The following is a 15,927-nucleotide window of genomic DNA, read 5'->3' as shown; positions in this document are numbered from 1 at the left end:
GCGTTTGTTCAATGTGAACTCCCCCTGTTCCCATGTAGCTGTTCCCAGCAGAGCCAGCGTGCCTCCCTGCAGGCTGCTAGGGTGAGATTTCCTAACCCTCACCCTTTTGGAGTGATGTTTCCTGATTCAGGTTCATCCCCTGACACTCCTAGTGTGGCTGTGCCACATGCCATTACCACAGGTGGGATTCACGGCTTCTGGAAGCTCCTGGCCCCTGCTTCCTGCTGTTGAGATGGAAGGGGCGGCTGCGACCCTACCTGGTGCAGGGGCTGTGCTAGTTGGAGCTGGGTTTGAGGTGCCTGACGGAAGGGTGGGGGTGGCCCTTTATCAGTTTGGGGCCTGTAGGAAAGATGGGTGCAGTATTTTAACAGGGCCTGTTGTGCCAGAACCAGGAGAAATAGTTTTAAGCTCAAGGAGGAAGTTTGAGATGAGATCTTGGGGAGAAATGTTTTCCTGTGAGGGCGGGGAGGCCCTGGCCCAGGCTGCCCAGAGCAGGGGTGGCTGCCCCATCCCGGGAGGGGTTCAAGGGAGGTTGGATGGGGCTTGGAGCCCCTGATCCAGGGGGGGTGTCCCTGCCCGTGGCAGGGGTGGGACTGGATGGGCCGTGAGGTCCCTCCCAGCTCAAACGGTTCCGTGATTCCACCGAGCACCGGGGCGGCCGCTGGCGCCTCGGGCCGAGCTGGCGGAGCGGGCGGGGCCGCGGCTCGGGGGCCGCCGGGAGGAGAAGGGGCGGGCGGCGGCTGCGGCCTCCGCGGCGCGGGGCTCCCGGTGCGGGGCCGGGGCTGGGTTGCCGTGGTAGAACGGGATGCGGGAGGCGCGGCTCCCCTCGTCCCGCTCGCCCCCCAGGAGCTGCGGGCGCCCCTCGCCGCCCGTTCCGCTCTGGTCTTGCTCTCCCCCGTCGCGATGCTCCCTTCGCCGGTTGGGGCGGGGCAGGCCGGGCGGCTGAGCGGGCCCTTGGCGTCGGGGAGCCGGTCCCCATGCCAACCGCTGCGGGGGCTCGAGGCTGTTTTGGGGAACCGGGGGACAGAGCCGTTTATTAGAGCGGCTTGGGGAGGTCCGGGCAGCCCCTGGCAGAGGGGCCCCAGGCGGGAGAGGGATGTTTGTTTAGCAGCAGATTGAAAATTCCTCCTTTCCCTGCAGGTGTGACCCGCGGTGTTAGTCCCCCCTGCGAGGTGGAGGTGGGGAGAATCTTTAAACGGACTTGCTGGACTAAGGGAAGGCTGGGATCCTGCGATGGTGAGTGTGATGAAGTGTGATACTGCCTGTGAAATCCAAACGTGACGCTCTGGCACCTCTTTTGGGAAGCAAGATGGACCGTGTTCACCGGCGTCTCTCAAGTTGTACAGATCTAAGTGGTTCCCCTGTGTCTCACAGGCCATTTTCTGAACAGTGTGGCTTTGTGGTTCCTTGTGGGATTCTCTGGAGGAACCGTCCTCTGGCAGTGTTTGAGAAAGTCCAGGTCAGGCTTGCTTTGTTTGCTAATGAGGGAATTTGTCTTTCTCCGTAGGCTGCAAAACCCAAGAGAAGGTTCAGCGGTACGTACACTTGCATGCTTCCCTTTTGCTGTCCATGGGTGCTTTGATCTGCTGGGAACGTATGGGACAGGAGGGAGATGCTGGCGTCAAGTGGCAGTCCTGGCTACTGAAATGTTCACGGTCCTTGTCTGAAAGCTGCAGCTGAGCGCATCGTGTCATTCCTGAACTAGGGATATTCACCTGCCTCTCACATCCAGTGGATTTGCTTCTGGGGTCTTGTATTCCTTTCTTGTGAGCTTTTCCAAATCCAGGGGAGAATGTATGCATTTATTTCAGTTCTTCCCTTCACCTGCTCCCTAGCTGCTTGTTTAGAGGCTGCTTGCAGCCCCTAACACTGAAGCAGAGCTTTCAGGGTTAACCAGGGTCTCTGGGGCACTATGGGGCGAGAGGTCACAGATTCAGTGTTGCTGGTGGGCAGTGACTCACAGAATAGAGCACAGCTGGCTCACTTGATAAAGAAGTGAAGCTGGATCTTTTATATACAACATACTGGATTGTATCCTGGCAGTCCTTCCTGGACTGACAAGCAAGGGTTACACTGATGACGCTTGAGGCCAAACTATTATTCTTGGGGCATCTCAAAAGAGCGAGCCCTATTGCAGCTACACCCGCTTGGTGAGCTTACCTGCCTCAGCACCTCTAATTTGTCTTGTTTCAGGCTCTCTTGATGACATCCTTGGTGACCTCCTGGCATCCGACGGTAAAGTAAACTTCCTTTGCAGCTGAAGGGGCAGCATCCTTGTGCTCTTGCTTCCTTCCTGGGAGCAGGAGGTGCTGGTACGGCAGCCACGGATCTCTGAGGGGCTGTAGTTGTGAGGGGGGGTTAAAGCAGGGAGCAGAGTGGAGAGCAGGATTTCCCAGAGTCAGAGGCTACTAAATAGGTCAGACATCAGTTTGGGTGAGATAAAGTGAAGTTCATCTCTGATTAAAAGACTCTGTGGTCTGTGAGAAGGCAGAAAATCCCCCTTTGGAGTGCCCAGGCCAGGATTATGCCTGTGTCCATTGTCCTAATCTCTCCTTGTCTTGTTTCCAGATGAAACCCCTGCTAAACCTGCCAGAGCTTTCCAGCTGGCTGGGAGCGGCAGTGGAAGGGCCCAGAGCACCAGTGTGCAGGCCAGCAAGAAGTGAGTGTCTTTCAGACACAGCCTCTCCCACTTTGAGATCTCTTTTGTGCTCCCCAGTTCTTTCTGCCCTGCGCTATCCTTAGCTTCTCCTTTGCCTGGGAAAGCAAGTTATCTGCGATGCCTTTGGGAGCCTGGAGCGCAGAGCCTGAAGCTTTCCTGCATGGGTTGGGTTCCCCTAGCCCTGTCCATCTTCTATAAATCTCCCTTATAACAAATGATACTTAAATACAGCAGTCCCAGCGATGCCATCTCTTATCCTAGTGCTATTTGAGCCTCATTTTCCATGTTGTGTGGTTTGGCTGCTGGGTGTGCCTATGTGATCCCCTCCTCCTCCCACCCCTGTGTCTCCCTGCTCCCTTGCCAAGCCCTGGTGTGGTGCTGCTGACCACCAGGCTTGTGTCACAGGTCCTTTCCAAAGGATGATTTCACCAACAAACTCCCTGCAGAGGACACCATTGCTGCAGAGGTGAGCCCAAATTCTGGAAGAGAGCCAGGGTGTCCCGAGGGTTGGGGCTGAGATGAGCCAAGCTTGACTTGGTGTCATCCCATCCGAGTCAGTGGGATATCAGGGATGATCCGTGAAAGGTGGCTGAAGAGGTAGCCCCTCTCTGGCATCACTGTGGGGTGGGTGAGTGGGTGGCTGGTGGGAGGAGGGCTTCCAGGTGCTCTGAATGACATGGACCAAAGCCAGGACACGCGTCGGATAAAGTGTCATAGGAAGGACCCTCACCTAAAGCAAGGTCCTTGGGTGTTCCTTACACTGATTGCAGAGGCAGCAGAATCTCAGCAGAGGAATTGAGGTACTGGGGGTTTCAGTAGGGACACCACAAGGAGTTCGACGTGTGTTCTTCCATCTCATAAAATGAGGAAAAACAGGGGCTGGAGCAAGGGATGAGGAGTTTCTGAAGCATGCTCGTCTCTGATCTCTTCCCTCCCTGGCACACAGGGATCCAGTGCCTCTGATGCAGACCCGAAGGCTCTGCTGCAGACCCTGAAGGTGAGCGCATCAGCACCCCCACCTTGGCCCCATCAGCACTGCAGCCTTGGCCTCTGGCCTCCAAAGAGGGGAGCAGCGCTCACCCTGTGCCTGTCCTTGTCCTCTTGCTTTCCAGGATATGGATGAGATGGAAGCTGATCTCTTGGGAATATCGAAACCCAGTTCTGGGCCGGGGAAGACGAATGTGAAAGGTGCTGGGAAGCATGAGTCCTTGGGAGGAGCAGGGAAACCACCAGCTCGTGAGAACGGTAAAAAGGAGATCCTAGTCTTCTTTCACAGCCTGGTTGCAAATGAGCAAGGGTTATTTTTATCGGGAGTAGGAAACAAAAAGTGGAATTGTTCCCTAAAATCCTTTTCTTGGTCCATTTTGGGTGAATGTTATTCTGGCCACTAGTGGTCTCTGGGGTGATCCCTGGCCCAGCCTCTTGCCATGCTGCAATAACATCACTGACAGCAGCAGCAACAGCCACGCTGCTGCCTCCCACCAAACACCGCTGCCCATTCCCCAGTACAGCAAAGCGTTTCTGGCAGGGGCTGCAGGGCAGGAGAGCCGCAAGGGTTGTATTTAAGATATGCTCCTCCCCAAAGCGCTCTGCTCTTCTCAGGCCCTTTTCTCTTTGCTTGCCGGGAGGCCGCTCCAGAGGGATTCCCACGAGATAGGGCCATAGGGACACTCTGTGTTGCAGTAAGGGCATTTAGGGGGATGCCACCCAAAAAGTGACGTGCAGCCAGGTGGAGAGGGACATTTCTGATGAAACTTGTTTCTGAGAGCTGTGGCCTCTCCTTCCAGGAGAGCCTGCACCTGCGAGGGAAGAGAAGCCACTGTCATCCCCTGCTGCTTCCCGACAGTACAAGAAATTTAACTTTGAAGGTAGGATCTTGCTTCACATCAGCATGAAGATGCATGGGGGCAGCTGAAGGCTCTGTCCTTGTTCGCTTCCTGTAGCTTGCCCCCTCTGTTAACTGAAACCTTGGCTGGTTAATGAGATGGAGTCCTCCCCCACTTCCATGCCAGTGCAAATCTAATCCCACAGAGGTGACCGAAAGAGAAAAAATGTGACAGCTCTTTGTTTGATGCTGTCCCCGTGACAAGGCTGGGGGATAAGTCCTGAGCACATTTGCTTTTTCACCTGTGCTTTGTTTTTCAATGACTCCATAGCACTTGGACACCTTTGCATCAGAGGAGAGTCTGTCCAACTTCCAAGCAGGGAGGCTGGTGTCCTGACAGTTGGGATCTGGTTGTCAAAGCCTGCACTATAATCAAGATCCGCATCTGTTAAAATCACTAATGGACTTTAGTTGATCTAGGTGGGCTTTTTTCTCCCCTTTTTCTTTCCCTAAAGAATGTTCAAGTGTTAAAGAATCCAAATTTTGATTTATTTTCTTCTAAGAGAAAGAAATATAGAAAAAATGAACAGAAGTGTAGTTATTGAGTGTCTGAAGTTCAGGGAAACTCTGGGGTATCACACAGGTCACTACAGAACCTGCGTTTGTGACTCTGGACTCCTCTCCCCTCGTGCACACGGTGGGGAGTGGTGCTTGGCTTTGCACAGAACTGTTCTAAATAACGTTGTTTTTATTTTGGTTGTTGTTAATGTTATTCTCTTCTCCTGCTTCTATGGGGTGATTCCCAAATTCACACGATCCTTTGGTAGAGCATTTATCTGACGAAGAGTGGGATGCTCCCAACAAGCCAGCCCCAACAGGCACTAAAAGCAGTTCTGAGAGAAAAACAGTGGAGCAAAGAGAAAGGTGAACAGGGCTGCTCGACACATCCTCTTTGTAACAGATGAATCAGCAGCATGAGTTAGTTTGTGTGATGTCCAAACATTAAATGGAAAGCCACATAGTCCCATCTTTTATTGACCAGTGCAGTCATTTGTAGAGCAGCTTGGTAATGGGGTTCATTGCAACACAGCTCACTGGATGCCTCCTATTTCAAGTGTGCCCCAGGTTACAGAACTGACCTTTCCTTTCTGGGAATAGAGGCTCAGGTCTTACCTTTGGTCTCATCCAGCCCATTTTATGTGCTTCTAAATGAGAACAAGTTTTCTGGGTCAGGATTGGGGTGGGTGAGAGTATCACCGGTCCACACCAAAGCCCAGCTGGGGCAGCTCTGGGTTGGAACCGGCTGCATTGTGGCTGTGTTACAGGCCCTCTGCCCTCTTGTTCCTGCAGCAGGAATGCCAGTGGGACTGATAGTCCCCTAAAGTCACCATTTGCCCGAAGAAACCCACTCTGCTTCAGAAATGGACACAAGTAGCAGCTGGTGGGTTAGAGCAAGGACTAAGGTGCATTGCTGCAGCAGGACCTCTTAGGGGAAGGGGGGCAGGAGTGATCTCACCGGAAACTTGTGAGTTAAAAAGCTCCTGGAGTAAAACAAAGCTGGAAACCCTGGTGTGAATGACGCCTAGCAGTGTCCCATCAGTGGATGTGTGACCACAGACCAGGCAGTGGTGCACGGTCACTTTGTCACTTGCTGTGGCATTTAGTCACTGAAAAGAGTTATTTAGAAATGACGTTGTTAAAGGACCTGAGAGATAAGAGCAGGCAGGGCTGCTTTGATCTGTTGTTAAAAACCCAACCCTTCCTGCTCAAACCCTGCCACATGTGACCCATCCACAGAGCCACCCCAGACGCCCCTGCGCACTGTGACCCCTGTCCGGAGGAGGAGGCAGGAGCTCTTGTTTGATGATGATGGTGACGATCTGATGGATGCACTGGGGTTCAACAGCGGCCTGAAAGGAAATGGGAAGCAGGGAAAGAAGGCAGAAGAGTAAGTGCAATCAAGAGGTAGTCGGAGTAAAGCAGAGGAGGGCTTGTGTGTTTTGACGGTGCCACCGTGCTGAGTTGGGGCTGCTGGAGCCTCCGGGTCCCAGAAAGGTGCAAAGCAGCCTTGTTTGCCAGAGCACTCTGTCAAAGCTGTGTGACAAGGGACAGCCCTGCCTCTTGGAGAAACCTTACTGCCACTGTGTCCCCAACAGAGAGGAGCTGCGGCCAGCCCACTCCAAGCTGGATGAGTTGCTGGGACGAGGCTCCATGGCCAAAGTCCTGGAACCACCAGGCGTGGATGACCACAAGGGGTTCAAACTGGATAAGAAGTACCAAAAGCAGCCAGGTAAGCACAGCCAGAGATGCTGGGAGGGCCTACAGAGGTGGCAGCACTGGGAGAATGAGATTGGTTTCTGATGCCCTTGCAGGGGAAAGACCCTTTCTGTGATGTGTGCAGGATTGCTGATGGGCTCTTGGTGAGCACAGGGGCAAGGAGGATGATGCAAAAGTGGTGTCCTCTGCCCTCGAGGCAGCTTGGGAGCATTCGCGCCATAGCCATAGTTCAATTGCCTTTGATTGTGGGCTGATTTGAAACAAAGACACTTCCCAACTATGCTGTGTTTTCCCAGAGGCAGTGATCCCAGTGGGAGTTGCAGGGGAGGAGGAGGGCTGATGTCTTTTCAGCTGGCTGCTCCTCTGGGTGCTGACTCCAGGCTGCTTGTCTGAGCAGAGAAGGAAGAGGGTTGTAAGGAGGAGGATTTTGTCTTTGGAGCGTACCAGCCTTCAGTGGCCTCCACAATGAAGGACCAGCCGGCGAGGAGGACATCTGTAAGGTACGGTGCTGCATGTGTCTGGCCTGGCTGCGGTGCCCCTGCAGTGGAGAAGGCGAGGATCCCTCACAGACAGGGTCCCCTTGCAGGGAGGTATGAGAGTGCCTCTCCTTGCAGCAGGTTTTCAGCCGAGAACAGCAGCGAACCAAAACCAGAGCCACGCTCCAAACCCCCTCCTCCAGTGAGCAGGAGCCCTGTGCAGCGCAGCAGGACTGGAGGTGACTGGCTGGGTTTGAAAGATGAGGATTTTCTGGATTCAGAGCCGCTCTCTGCAGTGAAGGCCAGTCCTGCAGCGAGCTACCCCAGCCCTACTAGCCAGCTCCCAGCTGCAGAGCAGGCGGAGGCCAAACCTGGCCCAGTGGAGGAGGAGAACTGGCTGACAGCTGCCTTGTCTCGCAAGAAAGCCCAGGCACAGGCAAAGGCTCAGGAGAGGAGTGCCGAGCCCTTGGAGGCCCCAGGCAAAGGGCTGGATCCCCACTCTCCTGTCAGGTAACAGCTTGGTTAATGGTCACAGCATGCTCGTCTGCTCCACGCATAGCTGTTCCAGCAGCATATCTTGGCAGCCCTCAGCTTGAGTTTCACGAATTAATCTTAAGCAGTATCTTGTTTCACGCTGGGGCAATAACACGGGGCTTTCTCCCACTGATCCAGCCTGTGGACCCCTTACACCTCAGGGCTCTCCTTCCAGTCATGGCCACAGTTGCCTCAGCTCCTGCAGAGCTGTGCTGGATCAGTGCATCCCCACAGGCTCCCACTCTGCTCTTCATTCCCCTTCACTCTTAGTTCCAGGCAAACCACCTCCTCCGGTCTGGGTTTACACTGACGCAGGTTCATACTTGTGCCACGAATGGGACTCAGAAGCGAATTGCAGACATGCAGCCGTGTATAATGGGCAGGGAGGTGTGAACTGAGAGATTTTGTCTTTCATCACCTCCTCGGCATTCCCACATAGGGTGCTTTTTGCTTGCAGGCAGCTGGCCTCCTCCGCAGGAGCCCCGCAGCAGGCAGCTGGCTCACTGGAGAAGGCAGCAACTGCAGGCAGCTCCAAGTACGGCCCCCACTTCCTTTGCCTTTTGGGCATCCTCCACATGAGAGAGGTCCTGCAGAAGGCAGCACTGTGGGCGAGATGGGGGAGCAGGGAGAGCTGGCAGCCAGCTGTGATGACTTTGGCCTGGGACATCTGTAACTGGGAGGGAAGACAGCTCTGAAGGATCAGTGGGCTCTTACCTGTTTGATCACAGAGGGACAGTGAGATTTTAAACTTAAGGAACTGCCAAGAAAGATGATGTCTGTGCCCCTTTCCCTGAGCTGTGATACTGTTGTGCATCACTTCTGTCTCTGTGCCCTGGCAGGCAGCCGATCCCCTGGCTCAGCACCCCGAAACCAGCCCCAGCTCACCCATCGGAAGCTGCAAATGGGGTTCCCTCCAGAGACACCAGCGCCCTTGGTGCGTTTTGTGTGGTTGTACAATTTGGGCAGCAGGAGCCACAGCATCACCCTTGGCTGTGTGAATGCTGCCTGGGCTTTGACCAGCCATTGTCAGAGTGGGATGCAGGATCCCGTCATCCTCACCTCATGGTGTGATGGGGACACCGTGCTTGTGTGCACTGAGCCGCCTTTGGGGTTTCAGAGGGCTGAAGGGAACTTGCTGGGTGGGCGTAAGTTCGTACTGTCCTTTCTCTCTTTCACTTCCCTCCTGTTGCCCCCAAACTTGTCCCACCAGTGCTGTGTGCTGGAAGATCCCCTCCTGCCCATGGCTGAGGCTGTGCACCAGTTCAGAGGCCACTGAAAGGGGCTTAGGGGACCCAGCCTCCTCCCTGGCTGATGGAGATGGAGGAAGAGCTGTGCTTTGCCTCCAGACTTACTTTGCAGAGCAGTCCCACCACTGTGCATGGGGTTGGGGTGGCAGGTACAGACCTGTCTTACCCTCCATCCCCACCACCAGCCAGCAGAGCAGAGCATAACGCTGCTCACACTGCCCAGGAGACCTAGGCCCTTATCCTTCTGGGAGGGAATGGTTCCCATTGCTGTGTCTGAATCACAGACTTGTTCAATTTTCGGTCCCCACAGCCTTGATCCTAGGAGAGCAGGAGACGCAGGGCCCGGCCCCACTCACTCAGGTGGGTCTGTGCCCTCAAGAGGTACTGGATCAGGGAGGTGACTGTGAGCCCTTTGCTGCCGACTTACTGGCATCTCTCCCGGCTCCCTCAGCAGGTGGAAGGGTGGGCTCTGCTTTGCATCCCTGGGAGCCTGTGTTCATATTATATTAATTAGATAGCAAAGGCTCCAGTTGATAAAGGACTTTTTTTTTTTTTTTTTTTTCCCAACTGGCTTTCTCCAGTATGGTAGTGAAGATGCTCTGAGATTGTTTCTAGACAGCTGAAGGGGGATTGGAGCCTTTAACAGAGAGGGCAGCTCTTGCTTGGTCTTTGAAGCCTCTGTTTGCTATCCAGCTGGGCCTCCTTGCCCTGCACTGGTGGCAGGACACACGCTGTCTCCCAGAGGACTCATTGTCTTATCCCTGTCCCCACAAGGTGGAGAGCCCAGCACATTTGTGTCTGGAGTGGGGGCTGCTGAGCATCACCTGAGACCCAGGCCAGCAGTGGGGCTGGGCAGGGAAAGGGTAGAGGAGGAGTGCAGTAGGCTGGGGATGGATCACCATTCACAGGCTAGAAGGAGGTGTTTTCCCAGGGCTTTGCTTCCCTGAGAGCATTCTTGTGTCTCCACAGGTCGCCACTCCCCGGGCACATCTCCAGGCTGCCCCACAGCAGCAGGTGAGGCATGTGCCCACTCTGGGGGTGCTTGTGGCTGCGCCACAAAGCCACTGATCCTAAAGGGCCTTGACTGATCTTCTCTTTCCGTCCCATTAGGCAGAGTCCTCAGCCCTGGGCTCACTACACGAGAGGCGGCTGGGGCTTCCCGCACCCATGCTCTACGAGGATGCATCTGGCTGTCAAGCAGCACTGCTCAGCCTCCAGGCCCGCGTGGTAGAGCTGGAAAGCCAGGTGAGCCCCATTGCCTGCTGGGTGGGGACTATGTGTGACCCCACGGGAGAAGGAGCCTTGTCCACCCTGAACTGCATGAGGGTGACAGGAGAGGAGAAACTTCCCTGTCCAGAGTTGCCTGTGGCCACCAAGTGCTGCTATGGGAGCTCTGTCCCCAGGGCAGGACAAAGACCTTCTCCCTGCATACCCGACAGGTCCGGACACTGGAGCTGGAGCGGACGCAGCAGAGACTGTTGCTGGAGAGTCTCCAGCAGCGGCACCAGGAGGACCTAGAACTCCTCGAGAGTGCCCACAGGTACCAGACTCTTTCTTACCTGTGCTCCCCTTCTCTGCCAGATCCTTGCCTATAGCCCTGTCCATCTTTCCTGGGGTGGGAGAGATGGGGCGCTTCTCAAATCCATCCCTAGGACAGGCAGGCACAGGGACATGTCAGTGAGGACCTAGTGGGGGCAGAGAGTGGCCTCATGGGTGAGTCAGTGTAGGGGCCTGCTCCTGCCAATGCTGTCCTGTGGGTGACAAAGAGGAGGGGCCAGTCCCATTGCCAGCATGTCCCCAGGCCACTGCTCTGGGCAGCAGCGGGAGGGTTCAGGGCTCAGGCCATGGGAGGGGATGCACACCATGCCTCAGTTTCCCCACTCACACAGCAACACCGATCTGCTCCTAAATCCCTGTGTGCCCCTTGGGTAGAGAGAGCCATACTGCCATGAAAGCAACACCTCTCCCGTGCTGTGACACCCTGAGGGCTCTCTCTGGGCAGGAGCCGGGTGAAGGTGGTGGAGGAGACCTACGGGCAGCGGGAGGAGCGGCTGCGACAGGAGAAGGAGCAGCTGGTGGCTCAGCTGCTATCACAGAGCCGGGATGCAGAGCAGGCACGAGCAGAACTGCTGGCACAGCACCAGCAACGCCTAGCCACGCTGGAGCAGCAGAGTGCACTGGAGCTGGAGCGACTGCGGGAACTGCAAAGGTGAGAGTAGCACACATGTGGGGCTAAATACCCTTTTTTGTTGATGGAACCAGAGAACGGGGCCATGATGAAAGGAAAAATCAGACTCCAGAAGCATTGGGTTGTGGGCAGCTCAGTGGCTTTTGGAATGTTGGATTTGCCAGGGAGGTCTGGCTGGAGACATCATTTCAGAGGGAATGCGTTGTATTTTGAAAGATGCTGAACCCAGTGTTTTATCTCCCCTAAATCCCTTTTATTTAGGTCACTGAGTCACTGGTATCCACCAAGTTTGGGTCAATGAGAAATCAGTTTTTGGCAGAGAAACCCATAACCCCCAAATATGGCCGTCCCAAATGTGGATGCCTGCCAGTGGGATGCCCCATGGCAGACTGCTGTGCCAGTTGAGCTCCTGGGACCAAGCCTTTCCCATGGTGCCCGTCACAGGGAGCACCACTTTGTGACAGCCCCTGGTGGGCTTTTCCCCCTTGTCCTACAGGGTGTCTGTCCAGGAGATGCGCAAAGACTATGAAGAGCAACTCCAGCGGCTGAAGCGGCTGAAAGACCAAGAGATTGATGCAGTGACCAGTGCCACTTCGCACACCAGGTGCCAGCAGCCAGTGTCGTATCACTGTGTTGGTCCCTGGCCATGATGCTCCCTGTCCTACAAGGAACCAGCCTCAGACCTCAAGAGGAGCAGGGGCCATTCTCTCTCCCACCCACTGCCTCCAGGGATGCTGAGCTGTTTCATACTTGTCATGACTTCCCTAAGCAGCAGCTACAGCTCCATTCTGGATGCTCAGCCTTTGGACCTCTCCACATCCCACTCTCGATTGCAGTGAGACAAAGCGTGTCCCACAGAGGTGACCCTCCCCTCGCTCCTCTCCACAGGTCTCTGAATGGCGTCATTGAGCAGATGGAGAAGTTCTCCAGTGATCTGCACAACCTCTCTCACAAGGTGGAGGCCACGCACCACAGCACCTCCCAGGAGCTGGCCCTGGGGGCACGGCAGCGCGACCAGCAGCTCAAGGGTACATCTGCCATTACCCTGTGCTGAAATGGCTGCGGGGTCCCTGCTGTGGCTGGGGACAACTAGAAAATGGGGAGAAGGTTGGACTCTGAGTCAGAGGCTGGGAGCTCAGGCTGGCAAAGGCCTGTCTGCCTTGGTCACTGCATGTCTCGGGGTCTCCCTCTTACAAATTGGTGTCCTGGGGTTGTGCAGAGTGTGATGACACAAATGCATGCAGCTTTTCCGTGACAATGGTGTGGGCAGAGAGGCTTTCCTGCCTCGTGCTTACAGCACTGCTGCTGTCTCTCCCCAGTGCTCCAGGACCAGCTGTCTCAGCAGCAGAGGGACATGGAGGAGGAGCGGAGCCGGCTGCAGGAGGTGATTGCCAAAATGGAGGCCAGGCTGGGTGAGCAGACTCGGCTGCTGGAGCAGGTGAGCCCTCCTGTCTGGGAATGGGGTGTGTGTCTTCCCCACTGAAGATCCCTGGCCTAGAGCCTGTGAGTGGCATCTCTCTTTCTCTGTTTCTGATCCAGGAGCGATGGAGGGCAACAGCAGAGCAATCCAAAGTGGAATCACTGCAGCACTCGCTGGAGGAGCAGCGGCGAATCATGACCCAGCAGCATTCCATGGAACGAGCAGAGCTGGAGAGGGCAAAGGTGAGGGGGGATGGACATGTCCAGGTGCTTTTGCTGTGACCAGAGTCTGACTGAGGCTGCACTGCAGTGTGTGGGTGCTGGGCTGCAGCATCCTTCTACCCTCCGCCTCCTCAATCCCACATCCAGTCCTGTGCGTGCACGGTGCACCCCGAGGAGTGCAGGGCCAGAGCTCCCCATGCAGGGTTCATGCCAGGCGCCATGGCTTGAACCAGCCTCTAGATGTGGTGTGGCAAGGATGGGTTAAAGAAGAAAAATCCATCCGTGGATGGGCCTCAGTGCTTTCTCTCTCCCTCTCTTGCAACTCTCCAGAGTGCTTTGCTGGAGGAGCAGAAGTCAGTGATGCAGAAGTGCTCAGAGGAGCGGCGGCAGCTGGCCGCCGAGTGGGCTGAGTTTCGCACCCAGCAGCAGCTGAGCAAGGCGCGGATGGAGCGTGAAATGGAGCGCACCCTGCAGATGGATTCCCAGAGAGAGGGCACCATCCTGAGCCTGGCCAAGGTACTGCCGTGGAAACCCTTCCCATGGCCTCCAGCAGTGCCTGGAAAGCTCCTGGATGGATGGGTCCTGCCCATGGGGCAGTCGTTCAGCACTGCCTTTAGGTGTTTAACACAGAGACTCACTTGAGGTGGTGAGAATTGAGCTGCTCCAGGAACAGCCTCCATCAGCCTGTTTTGGCTGTTGACCGAAGCATCAGTCGTCTCTATCCCTCCCCTTTGTCTGGGAGGAGTTTGAGCAGCCAGACCACGGGAAGCTGCCTCTGTTGAAAGTCTGGAGGAAGGAAATCCCCATGGAGGGTTCAGTAAAAGCTCCCTGTGCCATGGGGACGTGTCCAAAGCCAGGTCTGCTCCCCACTGGGGCTGCCCAGAGGGGATATGTGGCCCTGGCAGTGTGTCAGAGCCACATTTCTAAGGGCTACTAGGGTGGAAAATAACAAACCACTGTGCCTTGAGCATATTTTAAGGCGTGCAACGTGGTGAGGGTGTATGTGTATGTTTGTGTGTACAATTCCAGCACTGCCAGTCCTGGTCCCCAGAGTGGGTGAGTGAGGGCACTGCTTGGTGGTTTTGCTCTGATCCTGAACTGGCACACACTAGGAGCTCAGTGGGGGCAGATCTCTGCTATCACTTGGGAAGACGTTTTATGGTGTGCAGGACAGAGCAGGTAACGCCTCAGTTTCCCCTCTGCCTATCCTAGGAGCAGGCAGACCTGAAGATCTGGAGCCATGAGCTGAAAGCCAAGGAGGAGCAGCTGGCAAGGGACAGGGAGCTTCTGGATGAGGCCTGGCGGGAGCTGAAGCTGGAGAAGGAGAAGGTGAACAGGGCTGCACTGCACATCCAGCAGCAGGAAGAGAAGATTAAAAGCACGACCAAGGTAAGTGCAGCATCTGTGCTTGTGGTTCACAGCTGTACGCAGGCTGGCAGCAAAACTAGGGTTTCACACTCCTCCCAAAGTCCTAAATCCTAATCCTGTCCGGGGATGGGAATAAGGGGATTCACAAAGGAGCCTTGCTGCGCGAGGGTCCCCATCCCCATCCTCCCCAGCTGCTCTACCTTGCAGCTCTCATCCCAGAAGTATGAGGAAGGGGAACGAGCCCTGTGGGAGGCATGCAGGATGGAGTCGGAGCAGCAGAGCAGGCTGCAGGTCATGCAGCAGCACTTGGGGCAGCTGAAGCAGCAGGAACAGCGTCTGCATGAGGCAAATACCCACTCACCTGACCATCTCAGCCTGGGGCCACTATGCCAAGGGCCTGAACCTTCACCAAAAGCTTCTCTCTCCTTTCTCTTGGGGATGGGGCAGGACTGGCTGAGCATGGCTTACCAGAGGAAACAGCTACAAAAGCTAAGCGAGGAGCTGCCCAGCAACCCCACAATGCTGCTGACCACAGAGCAGGACGTCGGTACCCCTATGAAAGGCCTTTCCAAGATGTGTAAGGTTTCCTGCATGCTGCTGTGGGATGGGATAGGCTGGGAGGCAGCCGCTCTGGGAGGCTTGTGGTGTTCCTGGGGGCTGTTTTAGTTCCGGTACATAAACCTCAGCTGTGAGTTGGCCTCCCTGTCCTCAGAAAGACCTCAGCCGAGCTCTCTGAGTTGGGGCAGTGCCAGGAGCAGGAGAAGAGAAGACAGGAGCAGACAAGCAGCTGGGTTAAAGCCCATTTTCATTAGGAGGTTGGGGGAGGACCCTGCTGCAGGGGCACAAAGGCAGCTGAAAAAGGGATGCTCTGTTGTGTCCATCTGCAGTTCCCCCAACGGCAGCAGCACCACACAGCTGGGGGGTTGTTCCAGGCTTTTCACCTCCTGTTGGGGTGCTCCCTTGGCACAGCCTCGGGGGGAGCAGAGAAACCCTGGCCGTGGCCAGCTCCACCGAGCTCTACACGAAACTGCTGCTGCTGAAGCACAGAGCCCAGCAGGTGAGGAGACAGGGCTGGAGAGCACTTCAAAGTGGCTGGGTAGGAGCGGGGCTGAGGGAAGCCTGGTTCGAGCCTCGGAGCTGCAGGGTGGGTGTCTGCCATGACCGTTTCTGGGCTGGCAGGAGCCATGGGTGCCTGGAGGGGTGATTCCAGCAGCGAGGATGAACCCCAGACAAGGATGCAGCTTGTCCGGGGTTCATCAATAATGCCCTTGGCTCAGCGGGGCTGCCCCCTTCTCCAGCCTGGGCGGCAGAAGGCAGCTCTGCTGGACTTGGGGTCGCCGTGTTCCCTCCTTGCACGAGGGCGCCCGCCAAGGCTTCCCCCGGTGCCCGTCCCGTCCATTCCTCCTCCCTTCTCAGGACCACAGCTTCCTCGAGGACGAGCAGTTCTTCCTGGAGACCCTGACGAACGCGCCCGACCGCGCTGCCCCGCGCTCGGACTGAGTTGGGATCCATCGTCCCCACCGCCCCCCCGTCCTCCCAGGGGGCCGCTGCGCCCCCGTCGGGGACGAAAGCGGAGAATAAAGAGCTCTAGTTCTCGGCCCTGGCGCCCTCCTCCTCTTTAAAACCGCGCTGCTCAGTGCGCGGTCGGCTGCGCTGCGGGGCCGCGGGGCGGGGGCTGTGTGCGCGGTTCCATTCAGGCGCCGCTGTTGGCG

The 15,927-nt window shown here is 56.1% G+C and overlaps 1 protein-coding gene across 1 annotated transcript; it reads left to right on the top strand.

Annotated features, from left to right (window-relative positions):
• The first annotated feature begins 753 nt into the window (after positions 1-753).
• On the top strand, positions 754-15,808 carry FBF1 (Fas binding factor 1). Its single transcript, XM_069872709.1, has 29 exons — positions 754-768; positions 1,141-1,236; positions 1,508-1,535; positions 2,194-2,235; positions 2,569-2,659; positions 3,065-3,125; positions 3,606-3,656; positions 3,772-3,904; positions 4,447-4,527; positions 6,282-6,432; positions 6,641-6,774; positions 7,159-7,261; positions 7,376-7,747; positions 8,229-8,306; positions 8,611-8,714; positions 9,329-9,378; positions 9,988-10,032; positions 10,129-10,263; positions 10,458-10,558; positions 11,021-11,227; positions 11,703-11,810; positions 12,095-12,234; positions 12,526-12,644; positions 12,746-12,868; positions 13,178-13,363; positions 14,060-14,236; positions 14,663-14,792; positions 15,103-15,272; positions 15,632-15,808. The coding sequence occupies exons 2-29, from the start codon at positions 1,234-1,236 to the stop codon at positions 15,713-15,715; spliced, it is 3,207 nt and encodes a 1,068-aa protein (XP_069728810.1). The 5' UTR covers positions 754-768; positions 1,141-1,233; the 3' UTR covers positions 15,716-15,808.
• Positions 15,809-15,927: the final 119 nt, after the last annotated feature.

This window comes from Phaenicophaeus curvirostris, chromosome 19, assembly GCF_032191515.1.
Source record: "Phaenicophaeus curvirostris isolate KB17595 chromosome 19, BPBGC_Pcur_1.0, whole genome shotgun sequence".
NCBI classification, from domain to species: domain Eukaryota; kingdom Metazoa; phylum Chordata; class Aves; order Cuculiformes; family Cuculidae; genus Phaenicophaeus; species Phaenicophaeus curvirostris.
This window is presented reverse-complemented; position numbering and strand designations above follow the sequence as displayed.